Consider the following 24007-nt stretch of genomic DNA (forward strand, 5'->3'; position numbering starts at 1 on the left):
GGAGGGGCTATAAAGTCTCCCCGGAGTCTTCTCTTCTCCAGCCTGAACAACCCCAACTCTCTCAGCCTGTCCTTATAGCACAGATGCTCTAGCCCTTTGATCATCATCAAAGAATGAAAAGACCCTCTTGAAGAAGCCAAGATATGGCAATTTGTAGCTGTTACTCGCCTCTTCATTGCCTCTCACTGGCACTTCCTCAAGGGATCAATCAAGTCCTGCGATGCATAAGCACGTCTCCTCCCGAACTGCAACGTTGGGCAAGGGTTGGCAAGGGTGTGATTTGCAGAGAATAGGGAAAATAACTGATCTACATTAATAAAAGGAATAACATTGCAGGGGTTTTTTTGTTCTTTTATGTTGTGGTGTGATTTATTATTTTTAAGAATGCCCCAGAGGGAACAAGTGGGTCTCACTGCTAAAGGGCAGCATGAGAAAATCAACCAGGGACTCGTTACTGTGTAAGCTAATGAGCGGCCAGTTCAGCAGGTGAGCAGGGAACAGTTTCTGCCAGATAGCATGCTGTTATTATTCTAATAATTCGGTATTATTTTGAAATGGTTTTTTGCTGGGATGATGGTGGATTGCTAATGGCTCAGTTCGGCCCCTGCTATGCATTTTGTCTCATACCTGACTTCCTCAGGTGTCCTTGTAACCTCCCAAGGGACATCCCATGCTCTACCAGACAGCACTTTTCACAGGGAAAAGCGTTACCCTATTTCAGTTCTACACAACTAAAGGCAAAGAAGAAAAAACCCATCTCTCTTTAAAAGAATGCAGTTGAAATAAATGCATCTTTGTCTTCAGACTTGTGTTAATACCGCACCCCGGAGAATTTGGATCTGCAGAATATTAAAGTCTCCCTGACTTATTGCCTCTTTAAGGAGCATGTTGATTTTGTGTTTGCTCTGAGCTCCACGTGTTACTGAAGCTAACCGGGACAGTTTCCATTTCCACTGGCAGAGAGCTGTTGCCTTTGGGGCCCTAACCCTATTACGAGAAATGTAAACGTATATATCTAAAATTCCCACTAGAGTTTTGGAAAGGAACAGCACGCTTCCCCATGCTGCCTTCCTTGCAGCCACATGAAGATTTCCACTCTCACCTTGCTAATAAGTCAAAAAATAAAACCTGTGTGTTTCCGGCTTAGTAGGATCCCTATTCACATAAAAAAAGCTTTATTTTTAGAGAAGAAAGGATAAGCTGTGAGTGAAAACTGTGACTGTCACACAATGGACAGGTCTGGTCTCTGTTGCTCCCTGTTTCTCAAATCTCTTTTCTGCCTACTGCAGAACCCAAATTTTACTTCTGTCAGTTGGTTTTTTTTGGCTTGTCACCAACGAGTATTTGGGATCCTTTCCAGATGAGCAGGTAGATTTACTGGTGTAAAATTCCCCTTATTCCTCTTCTGATTTTCTGTCAGTTGTTTTTTTTTGGCTTGTCACCAACGAGTATTTGGGATCCTTTCCAGATGAGCAGGTAGATTTACTGGTGTAAAATTCCCCTTATTCCTCTTCTGATTTTTCCTAATTGCATCACATCAGCTTTTCTCCCCGGGGACGGCTCCCACAGCACAGGATCAAAAATTAAATACATAAAAATAGTCACTCAAAGAATAAGTGCCTCCATGCCTTTCGAAGAGAAATGGACACACAAGATTGGGGGAAACCCATTCCTGACACTGGACAAGCCCTGCCAGCCTCTCGGCAGGGCTGCCTTCACCGAATGACAGTGGAGCCCCATCAGTGTCCCCACTGATTATACTGGCCCATGTTCACCCAAGGCTCTCTGTGCCCAGGTCCATGAATGCAGACAGACAGCCTGACCTGTTCTGGCAGCCATAGCTGAGGAAATGGCTTCTACTCATGTTTTAAACACTTCTCCTTCTTGGGGAAAGCATATGGGACGAGCTCCCGCCTTCTCCAGCAGCAGCTGTGACTGCCAAGCACCCAGTGCCCAACCCAGACCCTCTGCAGAGAGACCTTGAATGCAGGAGGTTGATGTTACCTGCAGGACCCACTCCCTCCTGTTTGGCAGGATTTCACCCTTCAGCACCCTTCTTAGGGCTGGACTCGACTCTAATGTGCTGGCACCTCACTAAACAGACATGCAATTACTAGAAAGATACAGCACATCCCTGCCAGAAATTGAGCATCCTTAACCTCAATTTGATCTAATGTGAATTGATGGTCTGTGATTCATCTGCCTGCATCACATCTTTTCCTATTACAAAATCTAAGGAGATGTATTTTCTTGTAGTACGTATGTTGTATTAATCAGACTGCATCTGATCATTAAATCCATGTTTCTTTGTCCTAAGTCACATTAAATAGTCATAGCTAGCATCCTGAGCTCTACAGGGGAAAAAAAATATCCCAAAGCATTTACATGAGATTTCTGACACTGTGAAAATAAAACCAAGTCTACCAACACCACAACAATTACATACTATTACAGGTCTGGGTTTATTTAGATTGTGGAAGTTTAATTATAAAAATTGCATTTTAATTGATTGCTGCTGGAATAATTACAGCAGCACCTTTCCAAGAAATGGGGACCATCGTATGTTTGTCAACAAAGCTTCCTTTAAATTCAACATGCAATAATGGTTTAATTAAGCCAAATTTAGATCCTCATTTGAGAACATTGAAATGTTTGCCTATTCCTTCCTGTCTCTGAGAGGTAATTTAAGAGATAAAAAGCAATCTCCAGAAATACTCTCTCTATATACATAAGTCTCCAAGAAGAACTAAAAGAAATACTTCATTTTATAGCTGATCAGGATCTAAGCTTGCTGCTATTGATAAGAACATAAGCACAGAGTGAGTGATCACTACAAATCCCTCTATAATTGGTGCTGGGAGGCCTTCATAAAATATGAACAGGCTCCAAACTACATGTTAATTTTCTAAAATGTAGAACAGATTCAACTGTTGATATTCCAGCAGCACCCACAGCCCGTATTCAGTAGGAGGACCTCACAGTACCTGTAGCTGTGCACAAATGGAAGAAGAGTGATAAATAATTTACTGTTTTTCAGCCTCTTTACAAGTTTTCTTCCAGCTGCAAAATCCTGCTGCTATCCTGTGCAAACCTCTGTGTTTCATGTGTGCAGCTCCTGAATGTCCCTTCTCAGTAGCCCAACACCTAAGGACACGCAACAGCTGATGGCTGCACCAGGGAAACTACAGGGCTCAGTGCTGAAACGGAGGTTTTTTTAGTCGCTGGTCATCCCTGCAAAGTGACCTGAGTTTTGCAGGGACAGATTTACCAAGCTGGTGACTCACCTTCTGCAAGCACTGCTCAACTGGGCATATCCCCCAGGTCACTGCCAGGGAAATTCTGTCGCTGAGCCACCGTCTTCCCTGGGCAGCGAGAGCAACCACCACCGTCTGCCTGACTCTGCCGGGGCTCTCCTGGGGACTCCGGCCAGAAACTGAAAGCAGGAGTCTCTGCACCACAAATTAAATAAAGCTAAGGAGCCTGGGCTGAAGCAAATCATATTCCCCAAGGAGCTGGGCTATGCACAGGATGGGGATGTGCACTACGTGTGCACAAATAGAGGCTGAGACGAAAAATAAGAGAAAACTATTCCCAGCACTGATTGTCTCAAGTAAGCAGCCTCTCATCCCTCTGCTACCAACAGGACACGGTGCTTATGTCCACCACAGATGTCCCAGGGATAGGAATCTGCATCTCCTAAGCTTCAGCCCTCCTATGCCCTGGCATCTGGCACAGAGCATCCCTCTTCCCAAACCTCTCAGCTCTGACCTGCAGCATCCCCTGCCATGTTTGGTGCGTCCTGAGTGCAGTCACGGCAAAACCCAGCAAGGCAGAGTTTGCTGGTGACTGTCTTGAGGCTGTAAAGCTCTTTTCCAAATATGGCTGAAGACAGAACCTGTGAATACGTCTTTAAAGTAGATCAGAAGGGTTTTGCTCTGCTACGTCACTAGGCGAACCTTTCAGCTACGCCACACCATCATTTTACCCTTTCTAGTCACCTGGAACTGCTGCATGCTTCTGCTGAAGGAAGGACTCTAAATTTACCTTCCCCCTTGGCCTTTGAAGATACGGCACAAAAATATAAAGTCCCCTAACCTTTAGTTAAGAACCCTCAAAGCAGCAGGTGTGTGTTTTCATACCAGCAAGCCACACCATGCACCCAGCTGCAAACACAGAGCCTGTTCATTTCCATTTATTCTGTGGGATGGAATGAATTCAGGGAGATATTTCAGTTATTTAAACGCGCCCATGTATCAGTGATGCAACAACATTAGCATCAACCACACACATGAAATGCAAGGTTACCACACGTTGTATCTGCTACTTATTTTTGCTTTCTTAATGGTTATGGGTTGCTTCAAATCGTAATCTACTGATGTGTTATGCACAGAGACTGCAGGACCCATAGATCGACGCTGCCCCTCACAGAGGTATTCACAATCACCGCATAACAACAAAAAGTCCACAACTGGAAGCATCAGAAATGTGAAAGTTATTGCTGGGCCGTCACAGCGACAGCCCAGCAACAATAGCAGCCTCCTGGTATGTTACAGATTTATCACTTTCATGAATATTATTGTTACCAATTTACGATCATCACTAGCACATCATTAGCAGCTCCCTATCACTGTCACCTGTGCACAAATGGCTGCATCTCATACTGTAAATTCACCCACTGTCACACCAAAGCTTGCTCGTCCGACCTGGGAAGCAGATATATGTCAGGCAGAGGCAGACGGTGCCACAGCTGATGCTGAGATACATTTTGCACACAATCTCCTTAGACAGGGTGCTGTCATTTTGCTGCAGTTCATCCCGCCACTTTGGCATTGCCCCACAAGCTGCCCAACAAGGCTTTTTGCTGTTGCCATCACCCTGATTCTTAATATATTTTCTGTATTTTGAATGGTGCTGCTCCAGGCACTTGCCATAAGGACTACGTTTAGCACATGAGGTCGGATCCTAACACAAGGCAGGATTTGCCACAGGGCTGGGACCTATTAGTCTTCCTCAGATGTCCTGTTGGAGACCCTGAGAGGGACAGCACCAGGTTCACAGGGTCCAAACACCCTTGACTTAACCATCAGAGAAACAGGTAATGCCAATGACAAGGAAACGCTGTGTTCTCCATCTCCATGGGAACAAAAACTGGTACTTTTAACTGGTAGCATGGCCAGTCTTTTCTCAGAAGATAAGGACCACTGCGTGGGCAGGGTTTTTATTCTCTGTAAATAAACAGATCTTTCTGCTGATATCTAGCCTTAGCAACTGGGAACAGAATTTGCTGGAAGATGAGGAAGGAGATAATTCCTGGCAAAAGTTTCACTCCAGCCCTAGAGTACTAAAACCAGGTCTTCCAACAGACTGCGTTTTTTGGGTTGGTTTCCCCCCCCCGCCCCCACCAGGGTACATGGAATAACACCTTCTTTTGTGCTTACAAAACAAGTCCTGCCTTCCATAGTCTGGAAGAACTTAGGAAGTTTTTAATTATAAGAAAAGAAAAATGAGGACAAGTGAAGTTGGACTGTGCGGAGTGCTCTGCTGGTCTGATCTAGGACAATGTGCCCTACATAGAGCTCAAATATAACATCCTTTGGGAGGCTTGTCTTGCTTCCATTCAGCTTTTGTGAGACCACCCCCGCCCCCGTGGTACTAATGACAGATTTCTGAAGCACAACTAGTATCATGGTCTTGCTATCAACGCTAATGCTGTAAACAAAATCATTAGTGGCAGGCGTAGAGAGGGAGGGAAAACTATGCGCAGATGGAGAATTTATTCTAGTGATATTCTTGCAGTTTCTGCTTTCTTCCTGCTATCAGCACTGAAATAGCTCATCCCCAGCCACAGTCAGCAACTCTACCCCAGGTGGGTGACGGTTTCCCTTGATAGATACAAGGGCTGTATTTTTTCTTCTATTTGTCTAGTTTTCCTGCCAAGGAAGTGCCATTGGACTGATCTGAAATAGTTGCTCTTCCTTGATGGAAACCTTGTAGTTGGCAAATAGAGGCGTATTAAGGAAAATAGAAAATCTTTAGATGTGTCATTAGACACGCCAATGAAAGTGTGGACAAATTATTACTTCTCTCTCCTACATCATAGTGGCCAGGAAATACCTGCAAACCCTCCAACAGAAAAAAACCACAACTACTATTTCTTTTATTCAAAGAGCCTTATTAATTCTCCCCCTGTACCTTCCTGTACCTGGTACCCTGTACCTTCCTGCTTCTTTTTGCAGGAAGGCATTTTTCTCTTCTGTGTATTTCTTAGCAGAGAGAACAGTCTGTGTCCCCCTCTACCCCACTGCCCACATGACTAAACTGCAGAGAGGATGTTTCGGTGAATCAAAAGGATGCTACGGATGGGAGCCAAGAACAATCCAATAGGCTGTACAAAGGGAAGGGTTCCTCATGTCCCTCCCGATGGTCCCCGTACACACGCACAGGCTCAGGGAGCGAAAGCAGTGTCTGACACTAGGTCAAACCGAGAAATTCTCCGCGTGTCGCATCCCAATGGCGCAAGCCCCTCATGCACAGCACCACACTGCTCGCTCCAAGGAAAGCAAATGCTGCAACAGCCCCTACTGCAAATGCAGGGCTGGGTTATGGGCTTGCTTTTCCTCTGGTTCCCTCCTGGTCTTATTTGTTGCTGTTGATCTAGGCGTTAACCTGGGAAGTCGTTTTTTTTTCTTTTCCCAACTTTATCATACAATTACCTGGAAAGTCTTTTTTTTTTCTTTTCCCAACTTTATCATACAACATGAACAGCACAGCTCACGTGCTGGGCTTTAGCAGGGTACAAATACACCCTAGGATCAACTCTGTGGTGCAAATTCAGTCTTTGATGCTTGTTTTTAAAGCCAGTGATTTTGGTGGTTCTTGAAACTATAACTCTCTTAGCTCTCTGTCATTATTAGGCATGCTCCTTATTGCGGATCTGGACTCCACTTGCATCAAACTGCTGTTTTCTACTAGGTCTTTCTTAAATTACTTGTTTTTAAAGCCAGTGAATTTTGGTGGTTCTTGAAACTAGAACTCTCTTAGCTCTCTGTCATTATTAAGCACGCTCCTTATTGCAGATCTGGACTCCACTTGCATCAAGCTGCTGTTTTCTACTAGGTCTTTCTTAAATTCTAAGGACAGATGGCTAAACTGGGGCTGGAGAAGGAGTTGTTCACACTAAACAGAGACTTCTGTGCACCTTGTGGGTGGAAAGGGGTATCTTTGTTGTACATCACAGCTATAGGAAATTTGGGAATGAAACCTCAACATAATGAGTTGGGTAGAGGTTAGAGAAACAAGAGGAAATGAATTGTTGGGGGTTTTATAGCACTTCGGAAGCAATGAAAGAGCAGATGCAATAGATGCAGAATAACTGCAGCACAACCTCACCCCTATATCTTAGCACAAACCAAAATGATTCATAAATCCTTTGCCTGTGTGTTCAGGTTGTCTGGCATGAACCTTAAAGGAGTCACACATTTGGAGCAAGATGTCTCATGTTTCAGACACAAAAAACCAGTCAGGAATAAAGAAATGAAAGTAAGAGAGCACGGCCAATGCCGCTACTTACAGGTGTATGTCATTTCAAAGCTGTCACTAATGTTCACAATGTCGATCTGGGGAAGGAGCTTAGGGGGTTCCGTGAGCTGAGACAACGCAAACCTAAAAGCCGCATGTTCCTGGGACTGTTGATTAGGAAATAACCCCCCTGGGGAGAAAAACAGAACAACAAGAAGAAAGGTCTTAAGCACACCTGTATTAGCAACCTATTCCATCCAAAATACTCCTTCAAGCAGAGGCTCCAGCTCCAGGTATTGCCTCTACACTCCAAAGCCCTCCAGCACACAAGACCTGGGGGGTTTCGTGCTGTCTGGGGACAGGCTGGGAGCAGAAAACCTTTCCAGCCTGTGCATTGTGTAATTCTGGGATCACATATAGGATCCCTGATGCATCCCTGAGCCCGGCAGCCTGTGGGGTCAGGATGAACCACAGGGTTCGGCTCAACGTCCTCAGCCTCCATTACTTTAAGTAAGAGAAACGGAAGCACTGCCAATATTACCTTTATACAGGAGGAAACAGAGTCCTTATTCCACCTCCTCTCACTTGTAATTAGGCTCAGTTTAAACCCTGCTGACTAAGAGGAGGGGTTTGCCCCTGAAGGAGTTCAGGAGTTCCCCCATGCTATGGGACTCCAGGGTATGGGGCAGACTGGCTGAGCCTGGCCCGATAGGGGCAACTCTGGGTGGATGGGGACAGGGCTGTGAGAGCTGGAGTGACCTGAGACCCATGGCCAAACACCTGCTGCTACTGGAAGTTTGCTGCATGGAAAAACCTTACATTTAACAGGTGACAGTGGCCAAGCTCAAAGAGGGCAGGAAATCAAAAGCTTGACCCTCAAAGGGATTGATCTGAGCTGTACAGACAAGCCCAGAGCCATAAGATAATACAAATACAGTAGGAACTGGGACCAGCCTGGACCCAGACTCAGAGTCTTTCTCCCCCCACAGACCAGGAACGAACTGCTGCGATAAGCTGGGATGATACAAATACAACAGGAACTGGGACCAGCCTGGACCCAGAGTCTTTCTCCCCCCACAGACCAGGAACGAACTGCTGCGATAAGCTGGCCCTAGGAAAAGTTTCCTGCTGCTCCCCCAGCAGGAAACTTGGCTTGCAGCAGATCCCTTCACAGCCTCCAGAATGATGCTATTAAATTCAGACCGTCTTGTAATCTAGATGCATTTAAAGGGAGCGCTGTTATTGGCATTTCACAGGTAGGGAAACAAAGCGCTTGGCAACAAGGTGGAATTAAAGAAGCTGAAAGTATCGGTGCCCACCCTCCAGGGCAGATGACTTGGAGAAGAAACAAATGTGCAGAGACCTGCTATTAACGGCACTTTGCACATCTTTAGTATAGAGGGCACCTCCTTGTTGCGTGGAGAGCGCTATTTGTGCACGAACGTTACTCCCCCCTTTCCTCCCACCCCCAGCCTAATCACGGGTGTCAGAGGAATAAGATGCTAGTAGCCGAGTTAAGCTAGTATATGTGTTTGTTTAGAGGGAAAAAAAATCAGGGATGTTGCACAAATTTAGGGTAAAACGGAGGCAGGAAAGGAGGGAGACGGGGATGCAGCATCAACAGCAATAAAAGCACCGATTGTGCAGCTGGACTCAGGCAGGAGTTACCTCAACTTGGTGGATTAGCAATTGATTAGCATTGTAAAGAGAAGGGAGGCGGGAAAGAAAACCGGCATGCAAGGGAAGAGAATGTGGGGCTAGGCTACAAACCATCATCAATAAAGATCAATGGGAGAGTAATAATAAACCTGGGGAGGAAGGGAGGCAGAGAAGCACTGAGAAGTTACAGCAAGGGAGAAAGGAATCAAACAGGCGCTGCTGGTGCTCAGGGGAAGCAAGTAACACGAAATGAAAAGAGACTTCAATGGAAAATCTTCCTCCAATAGCTCTGCCCTTATTCTTTAGCAACAACAACAGAGAGCGCCTGTTTGTTACCTCTCGTCCCAGTTACCTACAGATGAGAGCATCCTTACAAAAATGTATAATGCAACCGCTGATTTTGCAAATGCAGCAACGCACAGTGGCAGCCCAGGCATTTCTCAGAGCATGAAACAGATTATTTTTTTTTTTTCCTGCTTCCTCCATTTCAGAGGCACTTTTCTCCCTCTGTGCTGGTGTGTGTGCAGGCATTTATTCCCAATCTTCCCCTCCCCCAAAGCCAAATTCATACAGCTCTGCTCTTGCATCTCTGCTGGTACCAACGCACAAAATGCAGCCCTCGCGGTTCACCCCCTGGGTCTCTCACACACATATGCATACACACGCATGCACACACACGAATTTTGCCTTTGCAAGCAAATGAAGGGGTCAGGTTTGCCCCACCGCCCCCTCTCCACCCCTACCCACTTGCCGGGGAACATCGCTCCCAACCGGCCCCGAGCTCTGCAACTCACCTATCTGGATATTGTTGGGGAAATTGGCCCCTAACACCGCCCCTAGGAAACTGGTGCAGAAGAAGGCAAAAATGTGCTGCATATTCCCTTTTGCATTGGCGAAAAAGAAGCCCAGTTCCAAGCATAGATTTGATTTTTCCCCCGCTCTGCTCTCTTTAGCTGCCTCTCTCGCCTCCCCTCTGCTGCGCCTTCGGGGTTGCGCGTCTCCCTCGCTCGGAATCCAGCGCTGAGACTGCTGCTTCACCCCGCCTGGCAGCAGGATTAACTCAGCCCCGGGAGAAAGAAAGAGAGCCCGCTCCTCATCCACATCCCTCCCCCGCCACACACAACACACACACACACACGCACACACCAGCCGCTTCCACCCAGCTCATTCGCTTTTCTCCCATTTGGGAGCTCAACAGCTGGGTACCGCATCCCCCCCCTCCCTCTTCTCGCCTCGGCTGTTCCCCCCCGGGGGGTTCTGGCTGGGGTCTCTAAGGGTAATTCCTACCTACTCCTAAATTCCTGGCTTTCCCCCTCAACTTCTCTTGGCAGGAGCTAGAAGGAACCTGCAAATCAGTAGGTGGCAAACTCCTCTAGAGAAAGGACTTAAACTCCTCTGCCTCTCATCCATCACTTCCCAACCTGGGCTCTCACCCCTGGGTCCAGGAGTTGGACAGGTCAGTCTCTACAGCCCGGCTCATTAGGGTAACAAAAAAGGGACATATCCTGCAAACGTGCCTTGGAAGGAAGGATTTCAGAGCAACAGACAAGACATCCCAATGGGCAAGAAAAGGAAACCCCCAGCACCACCTTTCCTCTTGATTTTTCCAGTCCACCGTTAACCTTTGAGGCTTTTCACCCCTGAACGTGAGAAGGAATCTGTGCTCACCAGCACCATCAAATAGTGCAGGCTTCTGAAATTAGGCAGCTATTTTAATCTGGATCATTATAGAAGCTGTTTTGTGGCAGTTCTTGTGAGATTGGAGCTTATTTGACCATAAGCAGCTTTGCTCAAAACAAAAAGGGGGTGGAAATCAATAAAAGTAACAGTGATAAAAACCAGCTCCTAGGCACAACTTGGGATTTAGAAATATTTGAGGAAGAACTGCCGTGAACACAGAGCTGTAGCCATCTCAGAGAACAAAGAAAATTCACTCATTCCCCTCTGAAACACAAAGTCCCAAACCAAACTTGGGACGTCTTGTACCAGAACCTGAATGCCTATGTCCAAGCACAGACATTCTGCCTTTACCATTTGCAGCCTGAATACACACAAGGTGTAAATAGCAGAGAGGAAACAGAAAGAAAAAATGTGGCAGAATTAGAAATAGGACTCAGATCTCCTGTGTCCTGGTTTGGTGTAGGGTACCTTGCCCTGGTCCCCACTCCTCATCTCAAAAAGCACATCGTTAAACTGGAAGAGCATCAAAGAGTGGTGACCAATGTTCAAAGGTCGGGAATTGCTCCCGCATGAGGAACCACTGGAGAGAGGAGAGCCCTATAGTGGGACAATCGAAATGGAATGTGACCAAAGCCTACATAATCTGCAGTAGGCAGTAGCACAGAGACATTCCATATTGGTGACAGGGCCCAGGTGTGACATAAGTTTATGATGCAGTAACAACACTACTCTTCCTATCCTCAAGCCTTTTATGAACAGAACAGTCTTGAAAACCGAGATAGTAGCATCATTTGTTAGCAGGTCCTTTACTTCCTCTGAAAGAGACATACTATGGGTTTTTTCCTCATACAGCCCTTCCTGCCAGCTGCAACACTTTTGGGTAGGGCAGCATGATCCACAGTCACGTACTATCTCCACAGCCAAACACGACAATGACTGGACAATCCCCTCTCATGTGGCTAAGGTCACAGGCTCTGGGTAGATGACAATGGACCATGATTGTGCAGGCCTTCATTTCATCTCTGTAAATCAAACTTTGGGATCTCTAACCTCTTCCTAGACAGTTTTATGGATAACAGTCTGACTTCTGGAATGACAAAATGCCTAAACGCTCACATAAATGCCCAAGTAAGTGTAGGGTCTATGGTACTGTAGTCTAATACCTTGCATCAGAGAGGAGTTGCTCTGATGCCTGCAACTTTGTGGCCTCTTACAGGGACAGCAGGTACAGTTACGCTGCAAAAAACAGAGCTCAGAAGACTTGCATCTTTCTTATGGCAAAAATCCTTCTAGGATGGATTCCTTTTTTCCCACAAGCCACCCTTGACCAGGGCAATGTTTCTCAGTGCGAGACACTGTAGGTTCAGTGGAGCAATTGTTCAGGACTCAGGAATCAGTTACAGGTGGCCAAAGGATGCTTTTACCCTGTCTCACTGCCTGGGTGACTGGTATCCTGGAGTCATATTCGAGCACAGCAAATTTACATCTGTTGCTGATAGGTAGCATCTTCATCAGACTTCTGTTTTGCTCCTTGTATAATTTAAGTGATACTGATTTGAGGCAAAAATAGCCTGTGGATAGGTTTTATGGGCTCTTGCTTTCCATCCAGAATTTAATAGAAACAGCGGCATTTATAATCTGAAGAAAGGCACTGAAGGATAACCAGTGCAACAGAAAGATGCTAGCACATCTTCAAAACTCCCAGACAGGCTATCTGATAATAATAATAGTAGCCATAACAGTAAAATATTGTAATAGCTCACAGAAAGCTTGCACAGTTGCATTAATTAATAATGCTGCTTTTGTCTATAAACCTCTCAAAGTGCAGGTGGTTTAACAAGGAGAACCTCACCACAGCATAACAAGATAAGTAGTAATAAGATCATTATTTTAAGAAGGTATTAATTTCCTTTCTCCCTATAGATAACAGCATTTTATTCAGAGTTTGTTAGCACAGGGATGTTAGGAATTAACTCTAGCTGCTCTAAAGATTCTTTAAATCAACATCAAAGTGATATGGCTTCTGTACTTTTGGCTAAACACCAAACCGAGTCTTGGGAAATTGATGAAACTCTTCAATGTCACAAGAGAAAGATGGATCAATCCACCAGTCTTCTGAGAGAAGAGCCCAATTAAATTATCTAGATTCCTATAAACAATTGAAGGAGCTTATTCCTCCTTTCAGATTTCAGAAAACAAAGGAAATCCCTCAATGCAGCATATAGATATATTGCACAGTGCCATCTTAATCAGTAGCTACTAAAAATATCAGGGAGAAGAGTTTTGAAGACCTGTATTTTGTCTCAGAAGTTTCTTAAGACATCGGTGGAACAGGCAGGTATCTGGTGGGTAACAGAAAACATCCAACAAGGTCTTGTGGGATTAATCCATGCAACTGAGTGTGAAGAATTAGGTAAATACATATCTAAAAAAAGAAGGCTGTCCAATTTAAGGTAAGAAATGCTATAAAGGATTTTAGAAGAATGTAGCTGGTTCTCTTAAGATCTTTGCCAGACTTGAGAGTAAGAAAATGAATACATCAGAGTTACTGTTCCCGTTGTGCTCTGCCTTGAGCTGACCTTGCTGTACTGGGCGAAAACCTTTGTTCTCACCCATTTCTGCTCCAAGATTTTGCACGCCAGAGCATTTTGTCTCTGAGGAGTCTGTCTGCCACCTTCCTCTTTGCTCTGCTTTGCATGACATGAAGTTGTCCACACGAGCAGAATGGACTGCCTTCACTATCAGAGCTTTTGTTTCCAGGATAGGAAATAAGCGGTTGTTGCAGCAGATATATTTCTGTACCAGAAGCCTTGGAAAAACAAAGGACTCATTCACATGCAGAAGCCTCCAGCCTTGAAAAATGAGGAAATCAACAGAACTCGGCATCCGTCCGACCTTCCAGCAGAATTATTTCCCCCAGTGCCCACTGTGTTTTACATGATGCTCCTGAATGTCTTTAAAAAGGCTATTGAAATACTACTATTTCTGAAATTCCTTTTATTTTCTAGCTGGACAATCTCTATAGGAGTCTTTTGATAAAGAGCAAAATGTAATTATAGTGATTAATTTAAATAAACTCCAAACAACACAGACTCTCGCATGGGTTTCGCAGAGCCTTGGCATAAATGAATACTAATGGAGTCACATGCATTTCTCTCCCTGCCTTGTTCACCTCAATTTTGTTATTTTGGATAATGGACCTCTCAAGGAATGATCGTAGCACAGGTGCCGAGAGACTCTGGAAATTGAAAATGAGGAAAATTTGGAAGCGATCAAAAAGGAAAAGGGGCGAGACAGCTCCCTCCATTCACAGCACCAGCGTACCGGGAAGCGTGTGTGCCGATAGCCCTTGGCACACCTACACCCAGCAACCATATGCACAGTCACTGGTGCCACCCACATGAAAATGACACTGATAGACATGGTTAGGAAAGCGTACGTGTGCTGTACGTGCACACACACACTGGCAGGATCACCCAGGCAGGAGCTCAAGGGTGGTTGCTGGCAGGCAGAGCTGCTGCGGAGGGGCAGGAGCGGCTCTGCAGCCCGTTGCACTCCCATAGTGGTTTATAAAGCAGGTTTTAGCCTATATAGGGATTTTGCACTTACAGCCAAGCCCTTCACTCATCCTTACTCAGAAAGTTCCTACGGAAGTAGAAACAGGGGAACTTCAGGCTCTTTATGGTCATTTCCATGTGTGCCTACATAGTTTATTTTACATCGGATGCTTCAATCTTTTAAACCTGAAAAATAGCATCTACAAACTGTAGTTGCCAAATCATTTTTGGTAGAATCTTCTTTACAAAAGTAGCCTCAGCGACGTTTGGTGTCAGGCAGGAAAAATCTCCTCCTACCAGTGAGTCAGGCCTGAGGTGTCTCTGGCCCCTCTCTCCTCTACATGGCAGCTGGAGATGTCAAATGAAAGTTTTGACATCCCAGCAACAACTCAGAGAAGTTAAAGGGAACATGAGCTTCATACCTTTCCAGTGTGTGCTAAAATGCTAAGATGTGGGACGGGGGCAACACCTGAGATGAGGAGAGCTCCAAGCAGGCCCTGATTGTTGCCAAACACCAGGGGGCTGATGTGTTAAGGTCACCAGGTACTGTTTCTTAATTTACTGACTGCTGATGGGGGGAAGCCTGATGTGAACTGAAACCAGGGAACGCCAGCATTTTCCACAAACTGTACAATAATGTGCTTCTGTTGTCATCCTGATCGGCTTATTACCATATTTCTAAGAAACGACTTCTTGATCACTGTGCGATGATTAAGTAAATGGACTGGAAGATAAACCCTTCAATCAGAGTGGCACTGAAAACATCGTGCACCCTTCAGCTGGAAATTCATGAGCAGCAGCTGGCAAATGGATGCTGAGCTTTGGCTCGGAGTGCCCGCAGGGTGCCATCAGCCTGGAGAGGACCATGGGATCCCATGAGCTGGGCTTCACTGCCACCCAGTGCAGCTGGATGGGCAGCCTTTGGTACAAATGGGCCAGGGGCTTTCCTGGGGTCAAGTAAGAACGTAACCCGTGCACTCAGTCTGAGTCAAATGCAATCATCAAATGCTACAAATTCAGACCTACAGCTTTATTTTCCACAGTTGTTTTTCCCACCGTCCAACTGGTCTGTTGGCGCCGGGTTTGCTTACATTGAACGGACCTGACATGCTCAACTAGGGACAGTCCAGATAGACAAGGATGCAAACAGCCCTGCGCTGGGTCAATGTGTACGTGAGCGCTTGTGGAAACACTACAAACCTCTCTGTGATGAATCCCAACTCACCCCTTTACTGATTTCTCTGAGAGAACACTTTGCCATCTGCAACCCCAAACCCACTCTCTTCCTGCTAGTACTCTTTTTTTTTTTTTCCTGGTGAATGGTTGATTTATAACTACTTATAGAAACACTCTGTGCCCTAGTCTCAGTTTATGTTCTTTGCTGAGTCATAAACATAAATCAGAGTTGTGGGTGGATCCCTGTTTGTTATTAAAGCACCTTATGTTTCTCTAAGCCTCGCCAGAGGAAGCAGAAATTACTGGTAATACATTAAAGTTACAGTAGGTCTACTGTAGTTTGAGAATATAATAGCCCCCCAGATTACTACCACGGATTGTGCTGTACTGTTATTTTCTTGTTGAATGGAAAAACAAATAAATTATGAGTATTAAAAAAAAAATTATTGAAAATATACGGTAAGAGGATTATTTACTCTGAAAAGCCAGACACAGGGGACGCAACCTAAATCAGAAATTCTGGTTATCAATAGTTCAGTCAAATGTTCGTATACACAACAAAGTTTTCTTTCACTCGAAGTTCTCGAAATGTTGTGAATGCTCCGGATGAAGTCAAGTAATGATTGAGGTGATTATGCAGTTTAATATTGATATATGAATCAACCCTCATTTTTAATCCCTGGCATCAAACCCAAGATGCGCAGAAAACAAACGTGAAATGAGGAAGATAAAAGGATGCTGATTTAGGAAGAAAAAAACCCTAAAAGCAGCAGCAGCAATTGCCGCAATTCAAAGAGCCTTGCAAAGATCCCATCATTACCATCTGGCTCGGCATTTCCCAGGCTGCTTTGCTAACACGCGAGATAAACAAACATGTGGGCTGTGCTTTAGGGTGGCTGATCTTGGCCTTTCTAATAGTCAAAGGAATCAAAGCTTTGAACTGGAGTAACTAAGTCAAGAAAAGAAGTATCAATTTCCAGTCCTTGCATCACATCCTACTCTAGCAGGCTGCCTGCTACCAGCTGGAAAGGGGGAAGTCTATGCACAAAAGAGAAAACCTAAAAAAAATCACCAGAATTATCAGTGTCTTTCTGTCACTAGTTTCTGCGATCAATACAGATATTCACGTCACTTCTCCTCACTCCTTAATTGCTACCCGTGCTTTATCTCAGAGAGAAATGGGAATTGCTATGTTGGATCGAATCACACAATCACGCAAAAACCCGCCCTGTTTGACTGTCTCTGTCTCGCTCATAGCGTGGTGTAGCGTGCATTAGTAGTCTGTATCTATTAAATGGGTTGGATTTCACAAGGATTAATAACTGACTAGAGATAGACACCTGTGAAAAGTCTACAGGGAGAGATTGTCTTTATTTCCACATGTGGACCCTGCATGAATAACCTGCAGTCCCTCAAAATATTATCAGAAGAAAAAGTCATTGCCATACAAAATACCAATATGTTATCTGATATGAAAAGTAGTTTTCTTCAAATTCTTAATGGATGTGAAAGCAAAATGCTTTTGGTTTCAGTTCAAAGGAGGAATAAACCGAGACTTGCAGAGTTTCTGCATAAATTCGAAAATCCAAAGCCCATCCATTCTTGCAGAAAATACATAGAAGCAGCAAAAAGGCTTCAGGATGGGACACAGAAAATGATTAGAGCTGGAGAGTGGAGAAAGAAAAGACGGGCACTACTTAGCTACAAGAAGAGATGAACCGGGAATGAGGAGTTAAAGGTAGTCAAAGTACTGCCTGGCCTAGAGACACTCCATCAGGTGTGCCTTTGATCCTCTTCTAGAGCTCCAAAAACATTTTTTAAGTTCCACAAAGTAATTTTCTACAAATGTGTGGTAGAGGTCCTGAGCAGCGGGATGTCCCAGCTTGTTACTACTCTGTTGGAGCATCATGGCTCTGTAATGTGGCCAGTCAGGATGATGTGCCAGAGGACCTTGCTGCCAGCTCTGAAGTTGTGTAATTAAAGGAGGAAGGGGACACATTCAGCAGCAGCAGCTGCTCTCCCCTGTGAAATGGTGGTGGGGCACAGGAACTGCATTTCCCAGACACTCGATAGCAAGGTCTTCAGCTGAGCTCCTGCTGGTACACTGCTCTATTTGGGCAAAGAGCTGTAAAGCTTAGTGGGTGGATGAGGATCTGTAGGTTATCTATAATTTCTCGTCTTCATCCTTTAGAGACCACAGAAATGACAGAGACCTAAGGATGTATTCTGAAACAAACGTTGTCTGTAAAGAATCATCCTGTTTTCCAGGCTGGAAGGAAGAGACAAGAAAGATGATACAGGCCATTACACTGTGTATTTTTGGAGGTGTCCCATATTTAGAGACTTCCTGTGCTCATCAAGATTTTTGCCCAAGACTTTCTGTACATGACAAGTACAGCTCAGTGCTGTACTGTAAACACAGAAGCTAGACTTCCTTTGTACTCCCAACAGCGGACCCAGACAGGAAGAACAGTATGCAAACAGCTCATCACCCGGCGCACCACAAAGTTTGCAACCCAATGTAACAGCGCCTGCAATTAGAGTCAGTGGGAATCAGATCATTAGCAAGCTCCATCCAGTCCTACAGACAAAGCAGAGAGCTGTACAGCTTCAGTCACATAAAAAAAAGCAAAGGAGATTTTTTCAGGAATATAGAGACGCAGTGATGACTTTAGAAATCATATACATCAAAGTATACTTGCTTCAGATACACTCTAGGATTATTGGGCAGCTTCATGGAGTTCCTCAAGGAACTTAATGGTCCTATTAAGCTCTGCAGAAGCAGCACCATTCAACCTACAGCATCATGCCACCTTATCCACAGAAGGCTTAGACTATGCAGCTACCAGTGGTCAGTAATATAAGAAAAAGAGCATTTATCCATCTGAGACATTGGCAGAGGAAACAATTTGCCTAAACTCACAGAACCTGCAGGAAGGCTGGAACTGAAATCCACAGGGCAGCTCTCTGTGCTGCAGGAACTAAAGGAAAGTCCCCAAGCATGAAAGCCTTGTGTACTTGTCACAGCCCTTGCCTTCCCTGCCCACGTCTCGTAGGAAAGCCCCCAAGAGCTATTGCCATCTGTAGCAGCATGATGGCAAGTGGTACACTGCGTAAAACAACACGGGGAACCACAGACATTTGGAAGCAATTCAGTGGAACGCGGCGCTGCTTTGCAAAATGAATAATATGCCACCGATTGATTTGTGAGAGTCACTGCTAGAAAAGCGCTGGTTTGTTCTGGACACTGTGCAACCAGCCCTAGTGATGAAAAGGCAGGTTTCCATCGGCTCGGAGCTCGCTTGCATGCTACAATTCCAGGACTGAGAGTAAAGAGAGAGACAATGTGGAATGCAAAGACCTAGTGACCTAATTCATTAACTACATGCTGCTTTTGGCTATTTGACTATGCTTTGCTATGTACATCTTATGGGCTCTTTTCTACATACATCCCTCTTTTCCTCGCTGCTGCCAAGAAATAGAAGATATTTAGACTTCCCTTCTAGTGTGACGGTATCATATTTATTTATAAATATTCATCCTTGAAATAAAAGGAAGGTGATGATGATTGCTATGCATTTCAACTCCTTGCCCCTGGCTTGTGCTAAAGCCTAATGAGTTTAACTGGCTTCTGCTTCTGAGTCCTCAGGATGGTGAGCCACAGGTGCTGGGAGAGTTATCCCTCTCCGGCTGCATCCGCAAAGCCACCCTGCCTCCTCCAGCTTTTGCAATGAAACGTTTTCTCCCAAGAGTTGTGATTATGAAATGTCACCGTGGAAACAGTTGGAATATAATATGTGCTTGCTTGCTCTCCCCCCACCCTTCCTCCACTCCCACCAGCCTCCTCACTTTCTGAAGCTACGTTTTCTGCACAAGAAAAACCCTTCTTGCTCCCCTCCTCCCCCCAAACCTGCAAAGGGGAGTGTCGGTGCCTTGCAGTTACCGTGACAAAAACAGATGCCTCAAAAAATAACCCTATTCATTAGCAGCTCCTTGGTACCTTGTAGCAATGCTAAACCCACCAAACTCAACTAGGTGTTACTGCAGTTACCAGGACTTCCCGCCTTCCTCTGCCAAATAATACAGCTTCTGTAAAATGGCATTATAAAGAGGCTTTAAGCCAGTAGGAACCTGCTCTGCTGTTGCTATAACTGTCACTGCAAGAAAGCCTCTACAGCAAAGCATAATTCCCCATCATACATCTCTGCTGTCCTCCTAGCTCTGCTGTCCTGTTCCCATTAGTGTTATAATGAGAGCACAACACGGACACACATCTTGGTTTTCTTTCTTGTGTCCCACCACCTAGAGGCAGGTCTTCAGATGATGAGTTCTTTGTGCTCTGCCTACGTTAATAAAGCACGATTTTCCCCTAATCATGATTTCTTCCACGCTTCTCATCAGCATCACAAAAGGTCAGAGCTGTCCACCTGGGAGTGGAAAGGTCAGTTCACTTTGGATCTGACACGTGGTATCTCGTAGCTCCTGGAATATTATCAGCTCACTTCATATTTATTTTGTGTGACTGCAGCACTATAGAAGAGCGGGGGCTGTTGCAGAGAAATCTTCACTGTCTTGTAAGGAATGTACAAGCAAACCCAAGGGAAAAATTGAGCTCAAGAGAGTGATACTGAACAGACCTCTCTCTCTGGCAGAGAATGCTGGTTTAGTTCGCAAAATCACATAGGGGATTTAGATGCCCACTGGTATTTGTTAATTTTAATCAATTGGAATTGCACATAAAAATCCCCCAGGCAGTTTTTAAAATGTCAGGCAACAGGACTTTGAGGGCTGCACAGATGAACCCATTCGGTGGGACTCTTTCCCATGCACTAGTCATTAGAAATGGTCCAAAGATACTCTCCATGGCCACGTGTACATGTACAAGACAAATGGGAAATCAATGAATTCTCTGATTCTGGAGAATCTTTGAGCTTCCGCAATGAGGTTCACACAAACGTTGTTCCCCCAGTAGCTTCCCAGACGTCCTTGCAAGGCTAGCTGCAAGGTGGTACTGTCAGGGAAGGGGAGACAAACAGCAACTACTGTCCTGGGATAGATGGGAAGCCCAGGAAGGAACTCCTCTCATTGCTGGCTTGGCTAGGCCTGAAGGAAGGCAAGGGGACATGCCTTGATGACTTAACCAGTTGGAGTATATGACCTTGTTACTTCCAACAAGACCTTTAGGACAACTGTAAAAGATGCCTGTTGGAAGAGAGAGTCCCAAGAGGTCTCTGAGGCTGACGCTTTGCAGAATAATGCTCAGCTTTTATTTTTCCCCTCTGGCAACTTATTTGTGAGCAGCATGGAGAAGGGGGGTGCACCCTATAATTACAGAGAAGGCGGCACTTCCTGGTCATCATGCAAGCCACAGCCCAGCCCTCCAAGAAAGTGGCTTGCAGTTGCTGTTGTCTTCATTACCATCTCACCAGCAGCCCCATGCACAGAGCAGCAGCAGCTAGTCTGATAGCACTTTGCAATAATCAGATCAGCTCAAGAAAAAAAAAAAAAAAAAAAAAAAAAAAAAAAAAAAAAAAAAAAAAAAAAAAAAGGTCTTTTGGGTGGCATATACCAGTGTTTGCACTCTGAACGCCTTTCTTCAGTTGCTTTGCTCCTTTAATGACAATCCAGGAGCAGGCATAGGAAATCCCTGAGACAGGCTAATGGACACCCCTCCTACCCTGGTCTCCAAATAAGCAATTCAAATTGGCAGCGTCTCTCATCAGCATTGTTAATTCTCCACCATGCGACAGCCTCCCCTAACTCCCAGGCTCACCAGGTGGAGAAGAATCACAAAGACTCTCAATTTAAATACCGCTTCTATTTCTGACATGCTTTCAATTATCTGCAAAGGCAACCTATCACTCAAATCCCCTCATCCTCTTCACTGATCCCTGCACTGATAACAACCCTTTGCAGCAAAACACCTTTCACCCAGGGAGGTGTACAAAGACAGCTTTTGGAGATGAGCAGTTGGCCCAAGATCAGGCTGCACCACAAAGCTGTGGTAGCAGCAGTGATGGAAATGGGGGCCTGATATCCGTGGCCACATGCCAACCTGCTGCCACTGCAAGGGACCCCCAGCACATGGGGATGAAGAAAACGAGTCCTGCCCTTCCTCCATTTGGCTTGTCTCAGTCTCGGTCTGCAGCTGTGATGGAAAGAGCCAGAGTGCAAAGATCTCACTGGCAGCCAACAGCACTCATCCTTTCCCTTGCTGCTACAGACAGAGCGACCAAAATGTTATCAAGTATGGCAAAGCCATTTTCATTGCCCCACAGCACCTTTTCACATGTCCAGCGCCCCTTTGAAAAGGAATTCAGGACATCTGCTATTTTAACCATAATCAGATTTGAATTTTCCATCTAAGTGACTGTGACAAATCGCGGTCAATTAGACTCAATTCTCCTAACATCAAGGCAGTGTAGGTGTCGAGGGAATCAGGCCCATTCATACCTGCACACCAGGAAATTACTAGTCACTCAGCCGAGCCTGTAACCTTAGGCAAGGTGAGTTAGGAGTGGGAGGCTGAACTGTCACACTGCTGCTGTCTGTTGATCTTACAGTCGTACTTAAGCCTGTCCATCAAAACAGGGCACCCGACTTCTTCCCATCGACTTCCACCCACGGTTTTCCTACTTCAAGTGGCGAGTCAAGATATGGTAGTTGTGTATTAGTGTATACTCACTGACTAACCTCACTGCTTCAAACTTTAAGAGCTTCCAGAAAATACTGTTTTGTTCATTCGTTTCCTCCCACCCCATTCACGTATGCTTTTTTTTTCCCCCCAGGTTACCATGAACACAAAGCATTCCTAGAATATAGGAACCTAGAACATACAGCGTTCTAGGTTCAGTACAGACATCTACATCCAAACAACTTGGCAGTCTATGTAGAGTAAAAGGAGAGAAACTGTTTTGGACAGCCATTTGCACAAAGGCCATGTATCAGCTCAGAGTGAAAAGCACAAAGCTGCTTATTTCCAACCTACAACAGTGTCTTTTGATCACAAGGGTCCTTATTCCACCACAGAGTGGTTTTAAAACTAACGAAAAGTTTAATAACCTATGAGTCTCCATTTGAACTGTGTGTGTGGGGGAAAGTGCTGCAAGACCAAAGACCTGACATTTTTATGCAGTTGGTAAAAGAATAAAGATGCCTTTGACAGAAAATTGCAACCTTTCATTGAAAAATCCTCTCAGAAAATTGGCGTTTTCTGCCTGTCTGCGTTTGATAGAAAATAATTTTCTTCGTAGTGCTTCCTTTGTACAGGGGTTTGGAAATCTGAAAACCCTCTGGCTAAAAAGCTGAAAAAAAAAAACCACGACGTGGGGTTGGGGACACAGGGGAGTGTTCAGCTAAAAATATTTCATTTGCCATTTTTCAGTGAAAAGTCAACATCTTCTACAGTCCATCTACCAGTCGATCTTCCAGGCAGACATGAGGCTCTCCATGAGATGCACAAACAGACCTGACATTATGGAGATCAGCAGCAGTGTTTTCTCCTTTGTGCAGCTCAGCTTTGTACAATGTTCTGGACTATGGCTTAAAATGAAGTCTAAGCTGAAAGAAAGCCCTCAGTCCTGGAATCCACCAAACAAGGCTTTTAATCAAACCACCAGGTGAAAAACTAGCTTACACAAAATTACTCAAGGCTAGATATACTTGGGGAGTTAGCAGAGTAGATATTTCATGACTATTACCTACTAGGCATTTGTAAGAATGGTAGGAGCGTGATCACGTAACATCCATCCCTCCTCCTGGAACTGAAATTCATCCCAAGGAATCCCTGCTCCATGTTTGGCTGTTCCCAGCCCAAGGCAGGCAGGGTAGTCAGGCTGGTCCCCAGTATCTCCAGCCTCAAACTGCACCCATGGGTAGCTGCTCCATCACACACCGAGCACAGCAACCTTTGTGGGGTGCAAAAAGCAGCATCCAAGTAGCCCTGTAACCATGACAACACTCAGGATCAAAAATACACACATTTCAACTCCTTGTAGTAAAAAGGAAATATCAATAAAGGATGGAAGCTGCTTTCTGCACGTTCCCATGTTCCTCACAAGAAAGTCCATGGGAATATCCCAGCTCTTTGGTATATGAAAATAAAGGAGGCAGAGTCCACATCCAGTACTGACTGCTTCAGGGTTGGTTACTCTCTGTTCTTTTTTTCTAGTTTAAATAAAGTATTTGAATTTCTCTACCTCCTTTGCATTTTAATGTTCATCTTAATGCCTTAGATAGAAAAAGGAAAGAGGAAAAAACAATCTTTCTCTGCAACACCCACCCCCCCATCTTCCTCTTAAAGTGAAACACTGTATGTGAGGAATGACAGTCATTTTCCTGAGCATACAATGACAGTGATTTGAATGTCAACCCTGAAAGCATGATTCAATGCCGGATTCACTTTTTACATTTCCCAG

The 24007-nt window shown here is 45.0% G+C and overlaps 1 protein-coding gene across 2 annotated transcripts in view; it reads right to left on the bottom strand.

The window, feature by feature from the left end:
* GRIA1 (glutamate receptor, ionotropic, AMPA 1) overlaps nucleotides 1-10284 on the bottom strand; it is a 131704-nt gene extending 121420 nt beyond the window's left edge. For both annotated transcript variants that reach the window (XM_014947977.1, XM_014947978.1), the window contains exons 1-2: nucleotides 9972-10284; nucleotides 7571-7708 (exon numbers count right to left, since the gene is read on the bottom strand). In XM_014947977.1, the coding sequence (XP_014803463.1) occupies nucleotides 7571-7708; nucleotides 9972-10053 (220 nt within the window). In that variant the 5' untranslated portion in view covers nucleotides 10054-10284. The remainder of the gene's footprint in view (nucleotides 1-7570; nucleotides 7709-9971) is intronic.
* Nucleotides 10285-24007: the final 13723 nt, after the last annotated feature.

The sequence above is a fragment of the Calidris pugnax genome, unplaced genomic scaffold (assembly GCF_001431845.1).
Source record: "Calidris pugnax isolate Ruff unplaced genomic scaffold, ASM143184v1 scaffold27, whole genome shotgun sequence".
In the NCBI taxonomy this organism is placed as follows: domain Eukaryota; kingdom Metazoa; phylum Chordata; class Aves; order Charadriiformes; family Scolopacidae; genus Calidris; species Calidris pugnax.